The sequence below is a fragment of the Orcinus orca genome, chromosome 7 (assembly GCF_937001465.1).
Source record: "Orcinus orca chromosome 7, mOrcOrc1.1, whole genome shotgun sequence".
In the NCBI taxonomy this organism is placed as follows: domain Eukaryota; kingdom Metazoa; phylum Chordata; class Mammalia; order Artiodactyla; family Delphinidae; genus Orcinus; species Orcinus orca.
Window position 1 is genome coordinate 71,953,701 of NC_064565.1, and position 18,988 is coordinate 71,972,688.

At 36.5% G+C, this 18,988-nt stretch overlaps 1 protein-coding gene across 1 annotated transcript in view; it reads left to right on the forward strand.

Annotated features, from left to right (window-relative positions):
* ZNF804A (zinc finger protein 804A) overlaps nt 1-18,988 on the forward strand; it is a 317,543-nt gene that overhangs the window by 239,963 nt on the left and 58,592 nt on the right. The window contains exon 2 of the mRNA XM_004267407.2: nt 11,783-11,926. Within this exon, the coding sequence (XP_004267455.1) occupies nt 11,783-11,926 (144 nt within the window). The remainder of the gene's footprint in view (nt 1-11,782; nt 11,927-18,988) is intronic.

Below are 18,988 nucleotides of genomic sequence, written 5' to 3' on the forward strand. Positions count from 1 at the left end.
CAGGGAAGCCCTCTCTTTCCTTTTTAAAGAAAGATACTCAGAATATCTACTTCTTACCTTCCAGTCACTCATTGTTGTGGAAGAACTTGGCTTCCATCTCCATCACCCAGCTGGAACCATTCTCTTCTGTATCCTTCATATCATCAGTCAAAATCTCTTGTGGTGCTGTCTCACATCTTTCAGTGCCTTCGCATCATCTCTGCCCTGGTTGCTACTCTTTTCGTTAAGGATTTTACCTTTTCCCATCTGGAAAATACTATCCTAACGTCCAGTCTTAACTTCATACTTCTTTCATTCTCTACTTTGTAGTCATATCTGTTTCCTAAATGCAAATCTGATCAGCTTATTTCCTTGCTTAAAAATCTTTACTAACTTCCCATCAGCTTTTATAAACATTCAGATTTATTAGCATACATAGAAGTAAGATGTCTTCATGATCTGACCTCTGCCTCACCTTTCTATTGTTGCCAGCAATTATAGTTCCTGCTGCACACCAGGCACCAAATTCTCCAGCCACACCAAGTGGCTTGCAAGTTTTCAACATTCTAATATTTCATGGCTCTATATATAATTATTTTTCTGGAATATATAATACACTGCATCCTTCTTTCATCCACTGACACCTATTCAGTTTTCAATGAATTAGGCATTATTTGAAAGACTCTACTTATGCCCTCAATGGAAGAAGTTGCCTACCACTGTGCACCCACAATAACCTTCATTAGAAGTCTAAATTATTATAAAACTTATATATATGTATATCATAATAAACAAAAGCTGTCCTTCTTTTGCATCTTCATCATAATGGTGTTAATAGAAAACAGATTTCTTTTACACATATTGTGTCTCTAGGATGTACATAATACCTATAGGCACTCCATAAATAATTGTTGAATGAAGGGACTTATGTTTTACACTATCTGAAACTAGTTTTAGCTAAAAACTAGGCAGATATTTTTACCTCTGGGTGCATCATTTCTTCTCTCTATTGCAAAAGACCAAAGAATGAGCCATAATGTCATATAGAATTGACGGTGTTGATTTATATTAGTGTTACAAATCATCCTTCAGAAAATTATTGTATAGAATGCACTGAATTTTGCACAGGTGATTAGATAGCAAGGATTATGAGTATTAATCACAGTAGAAAACTAATATGTGTGTTTTGGGTATTTCAAACATGTTTTTTTTCTATCCAGTCAAATAGTGCACACCACTAACATGGTTCAAGACTATAAACAATAAATGATATGTACAACCTCCAAAAATACAGTTTATTCATTCATTTATTAAAGAAATGTTTTTTAAACACCTGTTTGTCCTAGGCATTCTTTTAGGCATTGGGGATATGGCAATGAACAAAGAATATAAAGATCCTGCCTTCATAGAATGTATAATGGTGAGAAATTACAACAGATACATAATGTAATTACAAGTAGTGAATATATATATAAATGTATGTATATGCATACATATGTTTGTAATATATGTATAGTGTTTTATATATATATATATATGTATAGTGCCGGGTGTAAATGCCCTCTGGAAACTGCCATGGGCCAGTACTCAAAGGGATTTGTTAGACAAATAGCATAGCTCCCTGATTCCATGAATACAAAACTGTGAGGTTTGTGTTCTCTACTAGGGTCCAGAGTTTCCAACATGAACAAGCTTCATTTCCCTCTGTAGCAACCTCCTTCATAACACAATCTTTACTGACTTCCACTCCTTAACTTTTATCCTGAGTCTTTATATTTAAAGCAGCTTTCTTGTAGACGATACATAGCCTGTTTTTTTATCCACTGTGACAGTTTTTGTCTTATAATCGATGTAATTAAAGTGATTATTGATATAATTGATGTAATAACTACCATGTTTGTCATCGTTTTCTATTTGTTAAATTTGTTCTTTGTTTCTCTCTCTCCTGGTCTTTTTCTGCCTTTTCAGGTTTTAATTGAACAATGTATATGATTTAATTTTATCTCCTCTCAGTGTATCAATTATACTTCATTTTAACACTTTTTTAGTGGTCTATCTGGAGTTTATAACATACATATTTACTAATCTAAGTCCACCTTTACATACCACTATACCGTTTCACATGTAGTGTAGGTGCCTTTTAAGAGAGTATTCCTATTCCCCTGTCCTTTCTGACATTGCTGTGATTCATTTTACTTATTTATATGCTATAACTACCCAATTCAGTTTTGGTATTATTGTTTTAAAAACAAAGTTAACTTTTAAGTAAATTTAGATATATCCATTTTACCTTAATTTATTCCTACTATAACACTTTTCCTATATACTTTTTTTCCTGAGGTACTCCCTTCAATGTTTCTTACAGGGAAGATTTGTTGATGATGAATTTGATGAGTTTTTGTTTATCTGATAAAGGCAAAATATGAAGATTTTGTCTTTCTGCTGTATAAATATGATACGTCTAGGTGTTTGTTGTTGTATTGTTATTTATATCATTTTGGTGTCCTCTGAGCTTCCTAGAACTGTAATTTGGTATCTGCTGTTAATTAGGAAAAATTTCACCCATTTTTGCTTCAAATATTTCTTCTGCTCCATTCTCTCTCTCTTCTCCTTCTGGTATTTCAAATACACTTATGTTATACCTTGTGATATTATCCCATAGTTCTTGGATGTCCTTCTGTTCTGGTTTCTTCTTTCCTTCCTTCCTCTTTGCATTTCAATTTGGTAAGATTATATTGGCACATCTTCAAGTTCACTTTCCTCAACTGTGCCACGTCTACTGATGAGCCCACTGAAAGTATTCTTCATTTCAGTTAGAATGTTTTTTTTAATATAGCAGTTTAGAGTGTTTATTTCTAACATTCTCCTTTGATTCTGTCACAGAATTCCCATTTCTTTGTTTACATAACCCATCTGCTCTTGCATGTTGTCTACTTTTCCATTAGAGACCTTAATGCATTAATCAGAGTTCTTTTGAATTCCTCAATAATTCCAACATCTAGGTAGTATCTGAGATCCAAGGCTTGTTCTAGTGCTTGTTTTTTCCCTTCAGACTGTTTTTTCTTATCTTTTAAGATGATTTGTAATTTTTTATTGAAAGCTAGACATGTATCAAGTAATAGGTCCTGAGATAAATAGATGTTTATTGTGAATATTTCTATTAATCTGTCTAAGCGTTGGACTGTGTCTGTTTTCTGTAGTTATAAGCCCAAGAGGCCTGAAGTTCCTCCACTGCCCTTGATTGTATGTGCCTGTTTAATTTTCTACTTTTCTGTATACACCTCCTCGGAGAGAGTATCCTGCCATCTTTTCAGAGCTAATCCACTATTACACTGGAGCCCTATAGCTGGGTTGGTGAAGTGTGAGAGAGAGGGAGTATTCCTAAACCTTTTGATTAGACATTAATTCTTTAGGATGTCTATGTCTCAGAGCTGTGACCATTGTATGTGGTTCTCCTATGGTAAAGCTTTTTTCTTTTCTCTCACCCCAGGCCCCCCACTCCATCTTTCAGCTATAGAATTCTCACTCTCTTTTCTCAAAGCCATGACCTGTGCCCCTACAACTTATGTGAGACAGAAAGATTGTAGGGAGAGTACATTGCTTTCTTGGATGGAATAAGGTCTTTCAATTGAGATGTGGAAATGCTCTGTCCTTTGGGAGTAGTCTTCAGTTATAGAGAAGGTTCTTGGCTTATTTCACAACAGTTATTCTTCCCATTCACCTTCCAGGGACACAAGGGATGCTTTCTCAAATTACCATCATGAAAACCTGGTGGAGTTCATGAAAGGAAAGCCTGTTTGGTGGTCCCTATAAGATTGCAGTCACCAAGAGTTTCTTTCTCACACCAGGTTTCTGTCTCACACACTGTATAATCAGCCCATGGAAATTCATCAAAGTTAACATTTAAGAGTTCCTAGCAGCTCATGGCTCAGCAGCTTCTGAGCCAAGTAAGCAGATGCTAGTTGCTCTATCTCTGAATGTGACTGTCTCTTCAGATTTCGAAGTGGTATTTTGCCCTGTGGCTTCGGTTCTTTGACAGTTCCAAGAAAAATAATTGATTTTCATTTTCCATAGATTATTCTTATTGTGAGGACAAGAGCAATGACTCTCAAGCTCTGTACATGTCAGAGCTGAAACCAGAAATCTTTATCAACTTCTACTATTGTTTCCTGAGATCTCAAATAAACCCCTTGATCTCACCTCTTTGTCTCGGTGTCTATTTCTGGGAGAACCTAAGTTAGGAAAATCACTGGGACAATTTACTAGAGAAACTGCTCTGTCTTCCTTTAGATTACTCTCACAACTGAGACATAACGTATGCACCAGGCCACCATTCCATGCCTTTCTTCTACCTCTCAGAGAAAATAGCTGTTGCCTGTCAACAAGAGATTTCTAAAATGAAAAAAGTACTCTAAATTACTACCACTCATATTCTACACTGGGACCCTTTGTGGAATCTACTGATATAGAAGTCCCTTGGAATTTTATATATATGAATGACATTATATCTATCTATCTCTATATCTATATTTGAACTAGAGTACTGCGCGCCTCAGCTAGCGTTCAGCTTCAGTACACCTGATATACATTTTCTGCCTCAAAATGAGATTCCCCATGGCCTTGCTTTCTGCACAGGGAGACAGCAGAGTGATGTTCACTTTCAGCCAACTATTAAAGCATGCTGTCCCTCAGATTTCTCCCAATATGAATAGAAAATTCTAACTCAGTCTTCTGGTATTGTCTCAAGTTGTAATAAATATTAGCTTAAATTAACCAGAGGGTCTAAAAAGTATAGCCATAGGCCAGGGCTTCCAGTAGCATCCATGGATGGAAAAGAAACAGATGCCTCCAAAGAGACATTGTCTTGATGAGAAGGAGGATAGCCAAGTGAGATAGACAAGATTATACTTTGACTGAGGCTTGGGGATCCATACTTCTTTTACCTGAACAGGTTCTAAGGTTAGAAATCATACTGTTTATCCAGTGGTTGTTATCAGCTAAATAATCACAGCATGGAAGTAGATAAAACCTTATGAATGAACGCTCTTGCCTTGAAACTATTGTAATTCTGAAAGAAGTTGTCAATTTTGAAAAACAGTTTTATTTGCTCCCATTCTTATAAACGTGGACATTAAAATATACATTGTCCTTGCTGTTAGGTTGTACTTGAGTTAGCTCGCTAGAGCTGTCTCTAGGGATGTGCTGTTCAATACACAGCGTTTTTAGTAGTCAGTCTCTGCCTTCACCTTTGATGGTGGTATAGATGAGTTTGCATTTCTGTGGAATCCTTGGAAAAACCTTACATTTAAACGCACATTTTAAACTATAATTCTGTTCATTGCACTTGTGACTTTTGATAAAATTGTGACTTTCTGACTTAACCCTTAGTTGTCTCTCTATTCCTTAGAATTTTCTTGTTATCCATTCCTTAACCTTTGAGGTAATAGAGCCTAGCCCTTCAGAACAGAATGACATATATTTTTTGAGACAATAGCATAGAGTTTTATCACCCAGAAAGTGGTTACCCTCTTGCCTAATAGGGAAAGGATTTAAACCAGACAATAATAACATCAGGGGGCTTCCCTGGTGGCGCAGTGGTTGAAAGTCCACCTGCTGATGCAGGGGACACAGGTTCGTGCCCCGGTCCGGGAGGATCCCACATGCCGCGGAGCGGCTGGGCCCGTGAGCCATGTCCACTGAGCCTGCACGTCCGGAGCCTGTGCTCCACAACGGGAGAGGCCACAACAGTGAGAGGCCCACGTACCGCAAATAATAATAATAATAATAACATCAGTTTTTCCACATGCTTCATTTGTACTCTCTCTCTCCCTTATTGTTAATATAGCTTTCAGACTCCAGGGCCCAAAGGTGTTCTATAACTGTTTTCTTCCTGAATAAACGTTCTCTTCTTAACATTAAAAAGAAAGATAAAAGAGGGAAAGAATACAGAATAATGTGTTTGTCTTCTAGAAGGATGATAAGGGAAGTCATCTTTGAGGAAAGAACATTTTAGTAGAGATCTGCCAGAAGTGAATGAGTGCTTCATGCAAACATCTGGTATAAGAACATTCCAGGGAAAGTAACAAGTCCAAGGGTCAAAGTGAATGTATAATTAAGAAAGTTTCAAAAACTTTAAGGAGATAAAGGTGGCTAAAGTAAAGTGAGAGAGAGAGAAAGAATGATAGAAGATGATGACAGAGATGTAGTGTGAGTAACACATAGAGTAGAACTTGTAGGTCATTGTAAAAATATTTTTTCTGATAATGATGATGTACTATTAGGGAACTTCAAACTGTAAAATGATACCATCTAAAATTATTCTAGAAAATGTATCTTGTCAGAAAGACATTCATAGAAAGTACCAGAAAAACTGGTAATCTTCTCCCAGTTCATCTTAAAAGTCAAGTCCAGGACAAAGACGACTATACAAGTAGTTTATTTATTTGGGGAATGATCCCAGGGAGCAGAACTGAAGTTCCCGAAAAGTAGAACAGATAAGAAAAGCTAATATAAGGATATACTTACTGTTTGCCACTAGTGCAAGTAACAGGTGCTCTTTCTCACTGGGAATCTCTGTGGAATCTTAGAAATGTGTCTCAGAAGTGTCTGCCTGGTAGACAAAAGGGGAAACAATTTATCCTTGAGTTCTTACCCTCCACAGTGGTTGAGTGTGGACCTAAATGGTATTAACTCCTCAGCACTCCTGGGTGGTACATTTATTAGTACTGAGTGGGAATCCACAAGCTCCCATATCATGAGTCAGAGAAGCCCCTTGATGGTAAGGGAAAGATGCCTCGACACAGCCTGGGGTAAACTGCAGTCAAGTGGTACCACATGAGGCTGCTGGAGAATGTCTCAGAACCTGTCACTTCGGTAATAACTGGAACAAGAGATACAGCCCAGAAGATGTGCAGTATTTTATAGAATGTGTAGACTATGGATTTCCAGTTGAAATGTATTCTATCTCGATATCCTCTTAGAAGAGAACAGTTTTGTGATCTCTTCCTTGATTAATCTTTTCATTACAATCACATTGTAACAAAGACTTTTCTTTTTCGCTTTCTCTCTTTAGAGAAACTATAATGAAATTTATCCTGCATATAAATCACAAGGATGCTTTTATTCTTGATGGAGCAATAGGAGAGTCAGAGACAGAGGCAGAAGGAGAAGAGAGATTTTCCAAAGTATTTTAAGTGTTAATTACATACAAATATTTTTTAGCATTGAAAATAATTATATACTAACAGTGCCCAATCTATTTATATCTTTGCAATTTTAGCTACTTTAAATAGAGTATTTCTAGCAGAAATATTGGGTGTAATATATGATTACAACTACTATTTAGCAATGATCATTTATATGTAATTTGGTATTAGCTCTAAAGATGTCCCCTAAATGACTGGGTACCACAAGCCCAAACATGAGCTCAGCTACTTTAATAATAGTGTATCTCTAGTGCTGCTGGTTTCTGTTATATTTGTTTTTCATACACATGCAAAGCAAAAAAAGGGCAGTGCTAATATTCTTTATTTATTATTATTTGTCAAGTGTCTGGCAGTGCTGAGCTCTGTTAAAACTCTGGACATATCACAGTCAGCTAAGCAGGTGTGAATTGCTGCCCTCCTGGAGCTCACAGTCCTCAGGGAAGGTTACTCAATGGCACCGAGTTATGGGTGACTTTTAAGAGAGGCTGACCATCATTTGACGCGATATGTTATGCTGATGCCAACATGAAATGCATCATTTTGGAAAAGAAAGTTTTCTCCCTTCAAAGTTCTACTTCGATACTATTCATTTTGTTTTTTGTTTTGTTTTTTGTTTTTTGTTTTTTTCAGTACGCGGGCTTCTGTGGCCTCTCCCGTTGCGGAGCACAGGCTCCGGACGCGCAGGCTCAGCGGCCATGACTCACGGGCCCAGCCGCTCTGCGGCATGTGGGATCTTCCCGGACCGGGGCATGAACCCGTGTCCCCTGCATCGGCAGGCGGACTCTCAACCACTGCACCACCAGGGAAGCCCTATTCATTTTAAATATAGGGTAGATGGAATGGCCCTGTGACTGTGGATAAACCATTAACTCCTTTTCAATTTGCTGTTCTGCAAAAATTATTGCACTGCACAGTTGCTAAGGTTGCATATTAAAAGATTCTTGACTTTATAACTTTGGAATTACATACTGCTTTCCTGAAAATAAGGATTCAAATTTACTGCTTTTAGATATATGTAAAATGTGATGGGTTTGGATGACTTGACCAGCTACAAGAAGTTCACCCCTTCTTCACTCTCTGCCATCATACTCAGTGGAGCATTCGGAAGTGTGTACATAATTGAACAGAATGCGTTTGCCTGATAGAGGGGGAAAATTTGAGGTTGAGGAGGATATTTGAGCAGCTGTGTTCCTCTTTCATCTTATTCAAATGTATTTCTTACCTTCTGCAGGGGGATGGCTGTGTTGAATATGTGTATATTGTGCTTTACAATACCAGTCCATGCTTCTTTCAACACCATCCACAGTGGAGAAGGAGAGGGGCCAGGGGACACTGGGCATGTCAGCCTAGCGAGGGCTAATTTTGTCTACATACAAACTTAAAAAATGTTTTTCTTGGCATTGAAAGCCTTGGTTCCTAAGCCCCTTCTCCCCCTTCACACACACAACAGCTACCCTTTCCTCATCTTCCAGGATCCTCCAGTTTACAAACATTTTTTTAAGTGTATAATCAATGACGGTACATATGACTCTTTTCCTTATGACACATTCAATAACCAGTCCTTCTATTCTACTAATGTTTTCTAGAACACAGCCTTACTTCTTCCTGCAGTTTATATCAAGTTAAAAGTTCTAGCCTAAAAATGATTCTTACTGTGAAATTATTTGCAACCTTAACTTCAACTATGCCATGTTTCTTTTAATATCTTAGAGGAAGATACAGAGATAAAGCAAGAGGGCAAACACATACCAAAATATTAACAATGATTTCATTAAAGTGAAGGCTTTATAAGAGTTTGTTGTCATCTTCTTGTAATGTTTCTATAGTTCTGAACATTTTTCAGAATGTGAGGTATAATCAAAAAAATTCAGAAAACTAAAATACAATGAGGATTAAAACAAAGAGAGGGAAGACCTATAGCACAAAAGAGACTAAGAATCATATGAGATGACGGTAACATATGGGCCTTATTTGAACAAACTGTTTTAAAATATTAGAAAATTAGAGTTATTTGAATACACTGACTGGATATTTGATGATAGTAAGGAATGATTGTGGGACTTTGTTTAGGTCTGATACTGATTTCATGATGATATTTTTAAAAAGTTCTTCTATTTTAGAGATACATACTGAAAGATGTACAGAAAACATTGTATGAATTTAGGAATGTCTTTAAAAATTATCTGAGGCAGGGGAAAGTATATGAGGTAGGAGAGGATAAAATGAAAGAAAGTTGACCCTAAGGTGATAATTGTTGAAGCTGAGTGATGGGTATGTGGGGGTTATTATACTGTACTCTCTACTTTGTTTTCTGCTTAAAAATTTAAACATAATGGAGTGCTATGGATCAGATTATTGGGGTTCAAATATGAGCTGCACATTTATTCATTATATATCCTTGAGCTAGATAGTGAACTTTCCTGTGATTTAGTACTCTCACCTGTAAAATGAGGAAATGTCTAGAATACACATCTCTATTATTTTAATCATGATTGAATGAGTTAATACATACAAACTCTTAATCGGTGACTGACCCTAAACAAGCACTGAATAAATGTCAGCTATTATTTTTAGATTTGTTTTTCTCTTTCAAATCTAGGCTAAGGCTAATGCTTTGGAAGAATGCAATTTACCTAAGAATCTCAGTTTACTTTCCTCAAAATTTTCCCACTTTTGTGGAATGAAAAATTAAGAAACAATTATGGCTTCTCTGGACGAATATCAATCTTAGGAAGACAAAATAAACCCCAAAAAAACCCCTTACACCAAAATAAGAAATAACCAAAAATTTAGAGAGAGGAAGTAGCTTAACTGTAATTATAAGTAATGGGGAGAATCAACTAGTTTGCAAATAAATTACTATTCTGAAATATTGTTTTGAAAGCTAATTCTGCTTTGAACCAAAGACTATTGCCATTATAATAAACTCACATTGATTAGAATTTTATCTCTGCTTTGTACTTAGCCATGAAATCATAGTACTTAATTATTGTTTCATTTAAATTGGATAATCCAAAAGTATTATTTTGAAGATTTTGTAAAAATTCAGTAAGCAGTTTAGATCTATGAGACTCATTTTCATCTTCTTAAACTAACTTTTTTTAAACATATTGGATGCAATCAAAAAGAATAATGGGGAATATTTCACAAATCTGCTGAGAAATGGTAAATTTTTCAAATTGACAACTCATATATGAACAATTTGAACGATTTTGCAATTTATCACCTCTTGCTGTGCAGTTGATAAAATTAATCAAAGATAATGACGAATCACTGTCTTTAAAGTGAGAAAGAGGGCCATGTATGTACAGACTATGGCAAATGCATTACTACAAGGTATACTACAAGTTATACATATGAATGATGGTGTACATTATATGATGTGTACACATATAGCACAATAAAGTAAGGAAAGTATTAACCATTTATTAAATTACAATTAGTAAACCACTTTCAAATTTTGTAGAAGCAATTTAAACATTCAAACTATGAGTTCTTTCTAGCCTGTATATTTAGTGAGAGGACGATTGTCATTGACATAGAGAAGACTGTGCCGTTTCATCTCCAAATCCTTGTGCTTGAACAAGTGAGTGTCTTATGGTAGCACATAAGAGGCCTGAATATGTAGTTATTTTGAATTTTAAAGAAGTTGAGCATGAGACAATATGTAAATTAGAAACATAATGTATTCTAAGGTAGGGATCGAAGTTTAGGTTTTCTTTATATCAGCACTTCAGTGAAAGACTTGGACAGTGTTTCAACATGTAATATTTATTCATGTCTGGCAACATCAACATTTAAGGAAGCATGAAATAGCAAGTAAATTTAGATTTAAGAAAACCTAAGACCTACAAACATTTTGCTATTTTATGCTTTGTAAATGAAAGCTAATGATAATCACTGCATTTTTCATATTTTCAGGAGTTTGATTGTATAGTCATCTTTATTTACTATCAGCATGATGAAAGCCATCTGTTATACAGTTTAAGTCTTTTCAGTTTACGTAAATAACTTGCAGAAAAGAATCTCATTTTCCAAAGACTAGAGAATTTTTAAAAGTTCAACCAAAATTGATATGGGTCAAGATGAAAACGTTAGTCAAATGAAAGCTACTTGGGATGAATAAGTTGCAAACAAGCAAACAAAAAAACCAATCTTGAATATTTACATACCAATATGGACCTCTTCATAAAGGACATATTTTAGATGTTGTTCAGGATTTTAAAATTTTATGTTAGCTAAGTCATTGCCAGAAATCGACAGTTGAATCAACAGCTATATGAGTTTCATATTTTTTTCTGTGCTAACATAGCACAGGAACTTGTTTAAGCAAGGGCTTCTATTTCTTTCTGTGATTTGTTTTTCCTCTCCATATTTCTACTATTCTTTCATCATTTATTTTGACTTCTTCTGTTAATCTTTAATTTTCTTTAACTGATAATTTCTCCTAATTTGGTTTGCTGCTATTTGCTTTATTTTTCTCTTTCTCGGTTATATTATTTTAAATTTTAATTACTATACTAAAGTTGTCAACTGTCAGAAGAAAGGAAACTCAGAGGAAAACTAATTGCTTCCTTCCTTGAAATTTTATTTTTCAGGATTATGCTGAGAAGGAGAACAGCATAGCAAAAGCTCTGGAAGATCTGAAGGCCAATTTTTACTGTGAACTCTGTGACAAGCAGTACTATAAGCATCAGGAGTTTGACAATCACATTAATTCATATGACCATGCCCACAAGCAGGTAAGAAAGAGGTATCAAAAAACCTCTAATATTTCTAAACTTTTGTAATAATTTGAATTGTGTAGACTGTATGAATATAATATTTTTTCTTTGCTGTGCACTTTTTAAAGATGTCAATCTGGGGTGATAATTTGATGACTTACAATGAAAGACATTTTTTAAAAAGCACCAAAAGTAAAGTCAGAAGTAAATAACCAATATAAAGAAATACCATTCAGTTGCCTTTTAGTAACAGACAGTAATTTGAAAATTACATTCTTCAGGTGGTGATCCTCTATATTTCAAATTTATTAATTTCAAAATATGTTAATCAACTAAAGATATTGACCAGATATAAATGATTTTATTCATAGTTCTTTATGGAAGGCATTTCCCATTTAAACTATCATAAACGTACGAGAAACAAGTTTTGGTATGGTAAAACCAATCTAGGGTTACTGGTTAAATAAATATGTATATGATTTAGTTCATTTTAATACTATTTCATTTCCCTATTGATTGAAAATCCAAGATTGATTTTTTTCAACACTGTATGTAAAGATTAGTTTAAAATAGTGACATCAGAAGTGACATTAATAATATAGATTCTGTTTTTCTCATATGCTGTACTTATATCAATGCAACTGCATACATTGTTTAGCTTACTTGACATGATTCAGTATGCTTAGTTATTGTCAACTTATAAATACTTTCCTTTTTAGTCATCACTCACAAAAATCATCCAAATGTCACTTTGGTATTAATTAAAGGTACATTTTTTACCCATGAACGTACACTAACTTTCCATTAACATTTACCATAAGTATGAAAGAGTAGGGGGAAATGATTACATTAATTACTTATGGACAAATGACATGTATTTTCTTTTGTTGTCAGTTTTTCCATTCTGTCATACCAACAAAACTGTGCTTGGGGAGGCTGTTGCAGGGAGAACATTACCCTCTGCTTACATATGTCACTGATTAATGCTGACTAAATTTAATGATCTGCCCTTGCGTTTCTTTTGCTGGTAGTAGACCCACAGGCACACCAGTTAATGAAAAGGTTTTGATGGAAATATCATTTCTTTTCTTACATAAAAACACATTCATATAAGTATATCATTGCTTGATTTGAACATTAAATCCATCAGGAAATAGTATTGATTTCATTCTATGGTAACTTTCATGTGCTTTATAAAAAGATTCTGGAATGCTGTTATCGATGTGGTAACTCTAAGAAAGTTGTTCCTCTGATTTTTCCTAATATCTTCCTGTATTCCTTACAAGAGTGCAAAGATGGAGTGTTATTTTATCAGCAAGGTATTAAAATGCATTTATAATTTCTTTTTGGCTTCACTCATGAATAAACATTTCCTATTAGCAACTAAAAACAAACATATGTATGTTTCATGGTGTAAACTAGGTATTTGGAAATGTGTGTGTATGTATACGTGTATTTTAAGAATATCTTACTAGCTACATCTTAATGTCCTTTGCCAAAGAATGCTTTGTTCAACCATAGGTTGTCTGGAGGATCAAATTCACTTAGATTATCAGAAGACCTTTCCATTTCCATATTCTAAATGAAGTTAAGATACTATATACCGTACACAGATAAGCTAAGGGAATTCAGGATAAATTTGGTTTGTTCTTTTGAAGGTCTGGTCACTTGATACTACTCAGGGGCAGCAGGCTCTGGAGACAGACTATCTAAATGGCCATGAATTCTAGTAAATAGCAGAGTCTTAACTGATTAATTTAACATTAGACTATGTTACAGTAGCTGAAAGTACTTAAAATCTATATGATCATTGTATTCCCTCTCCATAGGATTGTGGCACATGTTTGAGACTGTCTTCCTAAAGAATGCACTCCCTTTTCTGAACAGACACTTTATCCCAATGACAGTTAGCTCTGTTTTTACCACAGGATTCCCAAACCTTGGCCACTTCGAATTAAGTAGAGGGGAACAAAATTTGGAGGTGGGCAATTCAGATATTTTTCTCCTAAGAACTGGAACCAAGGTAAACAAACAAAACACAAAGCAAAAAAAAACCTATCACACAATACCTTTAAGATGGCAGAGGAGTAAGACGTGGAGATCACCTTCCCCCCAACAAATACATCAGAAATACATCTGCATGTGGAACAACTCCTACAGAACACCTACTGAACACTAGCAGAAGACCTCAGACTTCCCAAAAGGCAAGAAACTCCCCACGTACCTGGGTAGGGCAAAAGAAAGAAGAAAAAACAGAAACAAAATAATAGGGACGGGACCTACACCTCTGAGAGGGAGCTGTGAAGGGGTAAATTTTCCACACACTAGGAAGCCCCTTCACTGGTGGAGACGGGGGGCGGGGGGGAAGCTTCGGAGCCACGGAGATCTCAGCAACAGGGGTGCAGACGGCAAAGCGGAGAGATTCCCGCACAGAGGATTGGTGCCGACCACCACTCACCAACCTGAGAGGCTTGTCTGCTCACCCGCCTGGGTGGGTGCGGGCTGGGAGCTGAGGCTCAGGCTTCTGAGGTCAGATCCCAGAGAGAGGACTGGGGTTGGCTGCATGAACACAGCCTGAAGAGGGCTGGTTTGGATTCCCAAAGAGGGCTGGGAGTCCAGGAAAAAGTCTGGAACTGCCTAAGAGGCAAGAAGCCATTGTTTCAGGCTGCACGAGGAGAGGGGATTCAGAGCAACGCCTAAACGAGCTCCAGAGACGGCCGCGAGCCATGGCTATCAGCGTGGACACCAGAGACAGGCATGAAACGCTAAGGCTGCTGCTGCAGCCACCAAGAAACCTGTGTGCAAGCGCAGGTCACTATCCACACCTACCCAGCCAGGAGCCTGTGCAGCCCACCATTGCCAGGGTCCCGTGATCCAGAGAGGGCTTCCCCGGGAGAACACACAGCACTCCTCAGGCTGGTGCAATGTCACATCGGCCTCTGCCACCACAGGCTTGCCCCACACTCCGTACCCCTCCCTCCGTCCAGCCTGAGTGAGCAGCTGCTATTTTAACCACGTCCTGTCTGAGCGAAGAAAAGACGCCCTTAGGCGACTTACATGCAGAGGCAGGGCCAGATCCATAGCTCAACCCCAGGAGCTGTGCGAACAAAGAAGAGAAAGGGAAATTTCTCCAAGCAGCCTCAGGAGCAGCGGATTAAATCTCCACAATCACCTTGATGTACCCTGCATTTGTGGAATACCCGAATATATAATGAATCATCCCAAAATTGAGGTGGTGGACGTTGGGAGCAACTGTAGATTTGGGGTTTGTTTTCTGTACCTAATTTGTTTCTGGTTTTATGTTTATCTCAGTTTAGTATTTAGAGTTTATTATCATTGGTAGATTTGTTTATTGATTTGGTTGCTCTCTTCCTTTAAAAAAAAAAATATATATATATATATACTTTCCTTTTTCTCTTTTTGCGAGTGTGTATGTGTATGCTTCTTTGTGTGATTTTGTCTGTATAGCTTTGCTTTTACCATTTGCCCTAGGGTTCTGACTGTCCCTTTTTTGTCTTTTTTTTTAGTATTGTTTTTAATGCTTGCTATCACTGGTGGATTTGTTTTTTGGTTTGGTAGCTTTCTTCTTTCTTTCCTTCTTCCTTTTTTTTTCTCTTTTGTCAATGACTTTTTATTTTTAATAATTATTTTTTATTTTAATAACTTTATTTTATCTTTTTCTTTCTTTCTTTCCTTCTTTTTTTCTTCCTTGCTTCCTTCCTTTCCTTCTTTCTTCCTTCCTTCCTTCCTTTCATTCTTCCTTTCTTTATTTCTTTGTTTTTTTCTCCCTTTTCTTCTGAACTGTGTGGCTGACAGGTTCTTGGTGCTCCAGCCGGGTGTCAGGCCTGTGCCTCTGAGGTGGGAGAGCCGAGTTCAGGACATTGGACTACCAGAGACCTCCCAGCACCACATAATATTAAACAGATCTCCCAGAGATCTCCATCTCAACGCTAAGACCCAGCTCCACCCAACGAACAGCAAGCTACAGTGCTGGGCACCCTATGCAAAACAACTATGAAGACAGGAGCACAACTCCCCCATTAGCAGAGAGGCTGCCTAAAATCATAAGGTCACAGACACCCCAAAACATACCACTGGACGCGGTCCTTCCCACCAGAAGGACAAGATCCAGCCTCATCCACCAGAACACAGGCACCAGTCCCCTGCACCAGGAGGACTACACAACCCACTGAACCAACCTTACCCACTGGGGGCAGACACCAAAAACAACAGGAACTATGAACCGGCAGCCTGTGAAAGGGAGACCCCAAACACAGTAAGTTAAGCAAAATGAGAAGACACACAGCAGATGAAGGAGCAAGATAAAAACCCACCAGACAAAACAAATGAAGAGGAAATAGGCAGTCTACCTGAAAAAGGAATTCAGAGTAATCATAGTTAAGATGATCCAAAATCTTGGAAATAGAATGGAGAAAATATATGAAATATTTGACAAGGACCTAGAAGAACTAAACAGCAAACAAACAATCATGAACAACACAATAAATGAAATTTTAAATTCTCTAGAAGGAATCAATGGCAGAATAACTGAGGCAGAAGAAGGGATAAGTGACCTGAAAGATAAAATAGTAGAAATAACTATCACAGAGCAGAATAAAGAAAAAAGATGAAAAGAATTGAGGACAGTCTCAGAGACCCCTGGAACATCATTAAACACACAAACATTCGAATTATAGGGGTGCCAGAAGAAGAAGAGGAAAAGAAAGAGACTGAGAAAATATTTGAAGAGATTATAGTTGAAAACTTCCCTAATATAAGAAAAGAAATAGTCAAGTCCCAGAAGAACAGAGAGCCCCATACAGGATAAATCCAACGAGAAATACACCAAGACACATATTAATCAAACTATCAAAAATTAAATACAAAGAAAAAATATTAAAAGCAGTAAGGGAAAAACAACAAATAACATACAAGGGAATCTCCATAAGGCTAACAGCTGATCTTTCAGCAGAAACTCTGCAAGCCAGAAGGGAGTGGCAGGACATATTTAAAGTGATGAAAGGGAAGAAACTACAACCAAGATTACTGTACCCAGCAAGGATCTCAGTTAGATTTGACAGAGAAATTAAAACCATTACAGAGAAGCAACAGCTAAGAGAATACAGCACCACCAAACCAGCTTTACAAAAAGTGCTAAAGGAACTTCTCCAGGCAAGGAACACAAAAGAGGGAAAAGACCTACAATAACAAACCCAAAATGATCAAGAAAATGGTAATAGGAACATACCTATCGATAACTACGTTAAATGTAAATGGATTAAATGCTCCAAGCAAAAGACATAGACTGGCTGAATGCATACAAAAACAAGACCCATATATATGCTGTCTGCAAGAGACCCACTTCAGATCTAGGGACACATATAAACTGAAAGTGAGGAGTTGGAAAAAGATATTGCATGCAAATGGAAATCAAAATACAGCTGGAGGAACAATTTACATATCAGACAAAATAGAATTTAAAATAAAGACTATTAAGAGAGACAAAGAAGGACACTACATAATGATCAATTGATCAATCCAAGAAGAAGCTATAACAATTGCAAATATTCATGCACCCAACATAGGAGCACCTCAATACATAAGGCAAATTCTAACATCCATAAAAGAGGAAATTGACAGTAACCCAACAATAGTAGGAGACTTTAACACCCCACTTTTACCAATGGACAGATCATCCAAAGTGAAAATAAATAAGGAAACACATGTTTGAAATGACACATTAAACAAGATGGACTTAATTGATATTTATAGGACATTTCATCCAAAAACAAAAGAATACACTTTCTTCTCAAGTGCTCATGGAACATTCTCCAGGATAGATCATATCTTGGGTCACACATCAAGCCTTGGTAAATTTAAGAAAATCAAAGTTGTATCAAGTATCTTTTCTGACCACAACGCTATGAGACTAGATATCAATTACAGGAAAAAGTCTGTAAAAAATACAGACACATGAAGGCTAAATAATACACTACTTAATAACGAAGAGATCAGTGAAGGAATCAAAGAGGAAATCAAAACATACATAGAAACAAATACAATGAAAACATGACAACCCAAATCCTACGGGATGCAGGAAAAGCAGTTCTAGGATGGAAGTTTATAGCAATACAATCCTACCTCAAGAAACAAGAAGCATCTCAAATAAACAACCTAACCTTACACCTAAAGCAATTAGAGAAAGAAGAACAAGAAAACCCCAAAGTTAGCAGAAGGAAAGAAATCATAAAGATCAAATCAGAAATAAACAAAAAAGAAATGAAGGAAACAAGAGCAAAGATCAATAAAACTAAAAGCTGGTTCTTTGGGAAGATAAACAAAATTGATTAACCATTAACCAGTCTAATCAAGAAAAAAAGGGAGAAGACTCAAATCAATAGAATTAGAAATGAAAATGGAGAAGTAACAACTGACACTGCAGAAATACAAAGGATCATGAGAGATTACTACAAGCAACTATATGCCAATAAAATGGACAACCTTAAAGAAATGGACAAATTCTTAGAAAAGCACAACCTTCCGAGGCAGAACCAGGAAGAAACAGAAAATGTAAAGACACAAATCACAAGCACTGAAATTAGACTGTGATTAAAAATCTTCCAACAAACAAAAGCCTTGGACCAGAAGGATTCACAGGTGAACTCTATCAAACATTTAGAGAAGAGCTAACAGCTATCCTTCTCAAACTCTTCCAAAATGTAGCAGAGGGAAGAACACTCCCAAACTCATTCTGTGACGCCACCATCACCTTGATACCAAAACCAGGTAACAGTGTCACAAAGAAAGAAAACTAATAGCATTGATGAGACCAATAGCATTGATGAACATAGATGTAAAAATTCTCAATAAGATACTAGCAAACAGAATCCGACAGTACTTTAAAAGAATCATACACCATGATCAAGTGGGGTTTATCCCAAGAATGCAAGGTTTCTTCAATATATGCAAATCAATCAATATGATAAACCATATTAACAAATTGAAGGAGAAAAACCATATGATCATCTCAATAGATGTGGAAAAAGCTTTTGACAAAATTCAACACCCATTTATGATAAA